Raw genomic sequence first — 7,739 nt, forward strand, 5'->3', positions numbered from 1 at the left:
CAGCGACAATAAAATCATGAAATACCTATAAGATAAAAAAAAAGATGAAATAAAACAAACAATAACATTTATTATTCCACACTGAGTCAGTACTAACAGCCCCATCACCATGACAACAGCCCCATCAACATGACAACAGCCCATCACCATGACAACAGCCCCATCAACACTGAGTAACTACCATGGACAGAAACGCAGTCCGAGATCACGATTACTAATCGAGTAATTACTGTAAGAGACGCAAGTGTATATATTTAATGCACGTGCTGTGTCGATAGTTCTGATTGAGTGTTATATACTGAACTGGCTGTAGGTTCCGGAAGTACTTTAATCTCTCACAGGAACTCCAGTAAACTGCTTCCTTCACAAACACAGCTCTTATATGATATTCTAATTCATCTGTTCCAGCGCTTATATTTGTACGAGAACCTCGAGACAGACTTAATGAACATATCATATACACTCATAACAACAAGTGATCGATCGCATTTACTAATATTTCACTCGTTAAACGGGGAGTAACGTTAAATGACGCGGATCTTACCGGCAGAACGGCTTTAGACACGCGTTATTCTCTGCATGCACGTGTTTGTGTGTGATGCTCAGTCTGAACTGTTTCCGGGGTCACACTGGCATATAAATCACCCGGATTCACTTCAGATATGATCAGTGCACTCATTCAGCAGCTATAAACACATCCGATTCAATCAATGCATTCTGACTGATGTTTAATAGAACATGTGGAGACCCACCTGAGCAACCAGCAGCTCTCCTGCACCGGAAACTACAACACAACGCTACCATGGCAACCTCCTGATTATTTACTTATGCTAATGAGCGCATATCTGAGGAAGCCTTTACACAAAACAAGAGTTACACTTAAGACAAATCATTGTTACTTTTTATCTCACAATTCAGATGTTTCTTTGCTATTATGAGTTTAAATCTCGCAATTATACAAATGTGAGATAATATCATAATCGTGAGAAAAGACTCGTGAGGTAAAAAGTCGCAATTACCTTTCATACACATCACATACTGCTATATTCTGACATAATTATAATAACTATAACCTAACTCAACCTTTAAAACCATCATGATTTTATCAGAATAACAGCGAGTTTATATTAAATTATTAAACTGAATCAGAACACTCCAAACATAACCTGACACAGTATACGAGGAAAAGGTTTATTCATATATATATATATATATATTTAAACCATCATTTGTACATTCTACAGGTGTTTTATAAAGGCACTTTAGGAAAGATTCAGACATTAATTACTGACAACATCAAGAATAAATCTGTAATCACCTGGAAAAATAAAGTCTGGAGTTAGTTAAAAATATATAGTGTGAAAAATCATCTGCTAATAAACAGACTCTTCAGTCAGACAGGTCACATGACGCACAGATAAAACACGAGGAACGTTAAAAGAACCCTTACCGACGGCTGCTTCCTAGACATTAAACCACTAAACAGCAGCGAAGAGCTTTAAAGCTGAAGCGTCTCTGAAGAGGAAGTCCCTTCAACTTCCTGTAAACACTGGAACGCTCTATTGTTGCATTCTGGTAACTTCTGGGTTTGGGGCGGAGCCAGTCGTTAGGCCGACCAATGGGGCGAGTGCTCAGGAAACCGGTTTGGCAACAGTCATCATCGTGACACGCTTCAGCTTTAAAGATAAACGAGAGACGATACTGACGACATTCATCGGAATAACTGACGACAAATGTGTTTGAAACTCAACAGCAGCTGGAATGCAGCAGATATCGGCCGTGATTGCATAGAAACATGCGCTTTCTAAACACTAGAACTGCACCCATCCCGTCTGAGAGTCCTGCGCAGACCTGTGGAGCACATCAGAGTCAGACGCATGCAGATATCAGACCAGTCAGCACAATCAGAACAAAACTGTGTTACATAATATAGATGTGTGCGCTGTGTATATATATATAAACACACACATACAGTATATATTTAGAAAATATTTACACATATAATTCTAGTCATAACATTTATATATAAATATATTTAATATATAAACATAATATATATATTTTTTAAATATACTGTATACGTGTGTATCTACACCCCGTGACAAAAGTCTTGTCGCCTATCCAAGTTGTAGGAACAACAAATAATAACTTGACTTCTAGTTGATCATTTGGAATCAGAAGTGGCTGATATGAAAGGCAAAGGCCTCTAGATTACGCTTCTTTTACCAAAATGTCAAGTGGAGAGGATAAGAAAAAGATTTGAAGAAACTGGTGAAGTTCATGACAGGCCCAGGTCAGGCAGACCCCGTAAGACAATGTTCGAGGGGACCGTTTGTTGGTTCGACAGTCCAGGGCCAGCCCTTTTTCAACTGCAGCAGAGCTACATAACAACTGGTCACCAGAAACCCCTGTATCTACAAGAACAGTTTGTCGAATTCTCTCACGCAGTGGTCTCAATGGCCGAATTAGTGCTCAGAAGCCAGCATTAAACAGAAGACAACTAAACAATCCTGTTGCATTTGTCAAGGCCCACAGCTTGCAGGAAGGATGGACTGCGGAAAAGTGGCAGAAGGTTGATGTTTACGATGAATCATCTATTGAACTGCATCCCAATCGTCGCAAACACTGCAGAAGACCTATTGGAACCTGCATGGATTCCCACAGAAAACAGTCAAGTTCATGGTTTGGGGTTACATTCAGTATGGGGCGTGCGAGAGATCTGCAGAGTGGATGGCAACATCAACAGCCTGAGATCAAGACATTCTTGCTGCCCATTACATTCCAAACCACAGGAGAGGGCAAATTCTTCAGCAGGATGGCGCTGCTTCTCATACTTCAGCCTCCACCTCAAAGTTCCTGAAAGCAAAGAAGGTCAAGTGCTCCAGGATTGGCTTTTGTCTAAGCAAAGTCTGACCTTTCTGTCCTAATTAAATAATTAAACATCAAGGCATGATAAGATTTTATTTTGGTAAAAGAAGCATAATCTAGAGGCCTTTGCCTTTCATATCAGCCACTTCTGATTCCAAATGATCAACTAGAAGTCAAGTTATTATTTGTTGTTCCTACAACTTGGATAGGCGACAAGACTTTTGTCAGGGGGTGTATATATACAAGTACACAAACATATCTGACCCTGGAGCACAAAACCAGTCGTAAGGCTCAATTTTATGAAATTGAGCTTTATACATCATCTGAAGCTGAATAAATAATCTTTCCATTGATGTATGGTTTGTTATGATAGGACAATATTTGTCTGAGATACAACTATTTGAAAATCTGGAATCTGAGGGAGCAAAAAAATCTAAATATTGAGAAAATCTCCTTTAAAGTTGTTCAAATGAAGTTCTTAGCAATGCATATTACTAATCAAAAATGAAGTTTTGATATATTTATGGTAGGAAATTTACTAAATATCTTCATGGAACATGATCTTAATATCCTAATGATTTTTTGTCATAAAAGAGAAATGTATAATTTTGACTCATACAATGTATTGTTGTCTATTGCTGCAGATATACCTGTGTTACTCATGACTGCTTTTGTGCTGCAGGGACAGATATATTATGTAAACAAAAACTTGTATTTTTGATGCGATTAATCACGATTAATCGTTTGACTTCATACTGACCCGGACCCTGCAGCCGTGAAATCACCCCACAGGTCCTGAGTGGGCGGAGCCACATTGGAGGCGGAGTCTCCAAATCCCAGTATCACCCCTAAAGGGGAGGCGCATTTATTAGCCACACCCACTGATGGGATTGCTCAATATGCAGACATGTCGCTCTCACCTGAGCCGGGCACAGCGGTGGGTGTAGTCTGCTGTGTGATGGGCGGAGAAACCAGAGTGGAGGATTTGACTCCGGGCGGAGGAGGAAGCAGAGTACCGCCCATCGGACGAGACTTCCCTGCTGCGCCGCCAGACTCTTTCTTCTTCATGTTCTGAGAGAGAGACAGAATTCAGCACCTGTGTGCGAGTGTGCGTGAGTGAGTGAGTGTGTGTGTGCGAGTGTGTGAGTGTGAGTGAGTGAGTGAGTGAGTGCGTGCGAGTGAGTGTGTGAGTGCGTGCGTGTGTGAGTGCGTGCGTGTGAGTGAGTGCGTGAGTGTGTGTGAGTGCGTGTGTGTGAGTGAGTGTGTGAGTGTGTGTGAGTGCGTGCGAGTGAGTGCGTGAGTGAGTGAGTGTGTGCGAGTGTGTGAGTGTGAGTAAGTGAGTGAGTGCGTGTGAGTGAGTGTGTGAGTGAGTGTGTGCGAGTGTGTGCGTGTGTGCGAGTGTGTGAGTGTGAGTAAGTGAGTGAGTGCGTGTGAGTGAGTGTGTGAGTGCGTGCGTGCGTGTGAGTGTGTGAGTGCGTGCGTGTGAGTGAGTGTGTGAGTGCGTGCGTGTGTGCGAGTGTGTGAGTGTGAGTAAGTGAGTGCGTGTGTGTGAGTGAGTGTGTGAGTGCGTGCGTGTGAGTGAGTGTGTGAGTGCGTGCGTGTGAGTGAGTGTGTGAGTGCGTGCGTGTGAGTGTGAGTGAGTGTGTGTGTGCGTGCGTGTGAGTGTGTGAGTGCGTGCGTGTGTGCGAGTGTGTGAGTGTGAGTAAGTGAGTGAGTGCGTGTGAGTGAGTGTGTGAGTGCGTGCGTGTGAGTGAGTGTGTGAGTGCGTGCGTGTGAGTGTGAGTGAGTGTGTGTGTGCGTGCGTGTGAGTGTGTGAGTGCGTGCGTGTGTGCGAGTGTGTGAGTGTGAGTAAGTGAGTGAGTGCGTGTGAGTGAGTGTGTGAGTGCGTGCGTGTGAGTGAGTGTGTGAGTGCGTGCGTGTGAGTGAGTGTGTGAGTGCGTGCGTGTGAGTGTGAGTGAGTGTGTGTGTGCGTGCGAGTGTGCGTGTGTGAGTGCGTGTGTGTGTGTGTGTGTGTGTGCATAAGATCAGTGCAGGTTATGATTCTCTCTGACCCCGATGTTGATCTTGATGGTCTGACCCTCTTTGAAGCCCAAGTCCAGCTTCGGTGCAGAAATATGAGCTGCTTCCTGTCGGGCCAGTTCACCTTCCTGTTTGACCCACCTGTGACGGGATGATGACATCAGCACAGGAAACACGCTCATCGTGCAGGTCAAAGGTCAGACTGAACGACTCACTTAAAATGATCCTGTAGCGCCACGTTGAAATCAAACGAATCTCCGCGATCAGCGAAACCGACGCCGATGAACGCGTGACGCCCTGAAAGAGCCACAATCACAAAACATCCTCATTAACCCCTCGTTGTCTATCCTGTCCTACTCTCAACTTCCTGTGCTTCTTTGCCTCTCTCTGAAGAGTCGCTGGCTGTTTTCCTCAATTGTAAGTCGCTTTAGATAAAAGCGTTTGCTAAATGAATATGAATTTTTTTAAATGTAAAATATAGCCGTTTGTGTTTTTGTTCTGTGAACAGTGTAACATCAGAATCTCACAAACCATTTCCATCTTCAATCCTGATGACGAAGTATCTGCTGGAGTCAGTGACGGCTTCCACCACGATCCCCGGATACTGATCCACCAGAGCCTGAGCGAACAGCTCACCTGAGCACACACACATCAGTATACACACACACACACACACACACACACATCAGTATACACACACACACACACACACACGCATGTTCTTGTGACACACAGACGAGTGTGTGTTACTCACCTGTGTTTCTGTCCTCCAGTTTAATGAAGGCTATTTTTCCTTTAGCAGTGATCTTCATGCGTCCGCTCCACGCCGGCTCCTCCAGCTTCCAGTCCGCCGCCCTGAAACACACACACACACACACACACACACACACACACACACACACACAGACAATATACAAACATACCATATTCATCTTAAATATATACCGTTGAGGTCAAGAGTTTACATCCCCCTTTCAGAATCTGCAAAATGGAATTATTTTACCAAAATATGAGGGATCATACAAAATGCATGTTTGACAACAATGACTGTATGATTTTGAGATGTATTTCTTCACACCGAGGACGACTGAGGGACTCATATGCAGCTATTACAGAAGATTCAAACACTCACTGATGCTCCAGAAGGAAAAACATGCATTAAGGGGGGGGGGGGGGGGGGGGGGGGGGCTTTTGAACAGAATGAAGATGAGTACATTTGTCTTCTTTTGCCTAAATATAGTTTTTCATTTAGTACTGCCCTTCAGAAGCTACAGAAGATACTTGCATGTTTCCCAGAAGACAAATTAAGTTTTCACGCCCCGGCTCTTAATGCATGTTTCTCCTTCTGGAGCATCAGTGAGTGTTTGAACCTTCTGTAATAGCTGCATATGAGTCCCTCAGTCGTCCTCGGTGTGAAGAAATACATCTCAAAATCATACAGTCATTGTTGGAAAGGGTTCAAATACACAAAAATGCTGGAAAACCAAAGAATTTGTGGGAGCTGAAGGATTTTTCTGAAGAACAGCAGACAGTTTAACTGTTCAGGACAAACAAGGGACTCATGAACAACTATCACTAAACTAAAACACAGCTGTGGATCATTCAGATAACAACACAGTATTAAGAATCAAGGGGGTGTAAACTTTTGAACGGGGTCATTTTTATAAATTCAACTATTATTTTCTCTTGTGGACTACATGTAAACATGTTTTATGTGAAATATCTTATTCAGGTCAGCACTAAATAAACAATAACATGGATTTTGTACGATCCCTCTTATTTTGGTAAAATAATGAACATTTTGCAGATTCTGAAAGGTGTATGTAAACTTTTGACTTCAACTGTACATTAACGTGTGTGTGTATTTATGTATACATAATAAATATACACAGTACACACATATATTCGGTAAACAAAAACTTTAATTCTGGATGTGATTAATCCTTTGACAGCACTATTAATAATTAATATGCAGACCAATATATCAGTGTTTATTGCAGTCAATCTAATCTTCATATTCATGTTTCGGTCATTAATATTCACGAGCTGCTCATTAATATTCATGAGCTGAGAGTTTGTTGACAGCACTAAAACATCATTAATATGATCACGTGATCGATGAATACCAGAAGCGGCTGATTTAATCAAGCATCGGATTAATAATCGTAATTAAACTGAGTTTAGTGAAGCAGGAACTCCGAGTGAGATGAGGATCATAAGATGAGTGACTCCTGGTTAAACTAGTTAAACTAGTTAAGCTGATCGGCGCGAGTCTCACCGGTATCCGCGGTTGGAGCTTCTGGGCGGGATCCGGTAAACATGAACCTCTGGCTTCACACACAGAACCGACTCATACTGATCGTTACTATCCGCCATCATCACCGACACACCGCCGAGCGACGCATCACTCCGCTTCCGCTTCCGACACAAAATAAAAGCCCCTCCGGTCGCAGCGCCTTCCGTGCGAGATAAAATAAAAGTCCCGCGTTCAACAGCATCCGTGTCGTTATGGGGCATAACTTCAGCGTTCATAATTCATATCGAAGGATACGAGAAAACAAACACAGCACCATTAAAGAACTGATTTCGCAGAAACGCTGCTTTAAACATCAGTGCATTCGGGAGATTTTTTAATTAATTTAGTTTTTAGTTCTATTTCTGAATGATTGTTTATGTCTGATAACATTTAGAAATTATGCCATAAATATTTAATCACAAGAGAATCAGCTCATTTGTAAATCTTTAATACTGTCTTGATATGATTCTGATTAATCATATTTCTGCTCATTTATTAAAGTTCACATCATGACCAGGTTTCAAACAAAGTGCCTTTTATTGGTGTTTTTCCCACT

The 7,739-nt window shown here is 42.3% G+C and overlaps 2 protein-coding genes across 2 annotated transcripts in view; both read right to left on the reverse strand.

Annotated features, from left to right (window-relative positions):
* The window catches only part of LOC306867894 (uncharacterized protein), a 51,148-nt gene extending 50,568 nt beyond the window's left edge, over positions 1-580 (reverse strand). The window contains exon 1 of the mRNA XM_079413832.1: positions 545-580. The gene's annotated coding sequence lies outside the window, so the exon portion shown is untranslated. The remainder of the gene's footprint in view (positions 1-544) is intronic.
* Positions 581-1,168: 588 nt separating this feature from the next.
* Positions 1,169-7,321, reverse strand: LOC306867492 (adaptin ear-binding coat-associated protein 2-like). Its single transcript, XM_079413166.1, has 8 exons — positions 7,166-7,321; positions 5,642-5,742; positions 5,419-5,523; positions 5,103-5,184; positions 4,920-5,028; positions 3,789-3,939; positions 3,629-3,716; positions 1,169-1,851 (listed from the first exon to the last, which is right to left on the reverse strand). Exons 1-8 carry the CDS (start codon positions 7,264-7,266, stop codon positions 1,812-1,814), a joined length of 777 nt encoding a protein of 258 aa, XP_079269292.1. The 5' UTR covers positions 7,267-7,321; the 3' UTR covers positions 1,169-1,811.
* Between the last annotated feature and the right edge of the window lie 418 nt (positions 7,322-7,739).

This window comes from Barbus barbus, assembly GCF_936440315.1.
Source record: "Barbus barbus genome assembly, chromosome: 49".
Taxonomy (NCBI): domain Eukaryota; kingdom Metazoa; phylum Chordata; class Actinopteri; order Cypriniformes; family Cyprinidae; genus Barbus; species Barbus barbus.

Excerpts from the sequence above, each read along its gene's own strand:
- LOC306867492 (XM_079413166.1), bottom strand. The coding sequence starts at position 7,266 with ATGATGGCGGATAGTAACGATCAGTATGAGTCGGTTCTGTGTGTGAAG. Across the intron at positions 3,940-4,919 it reads CCATCAAGATCAACATCGGG|AACATGAAGAAGAAAGAGTC; the intron begins GTCAGAGAGAAT and ends TCTCTCTCTCAG. Across the intron at positions 3,717-3,788 it reads CACCGCTGTGCCCGGCTCAG|GGGTGATACTGGGATTTGGA; the intron begins GTGAGAGCGACA and ends CCTCCCCTTTAG.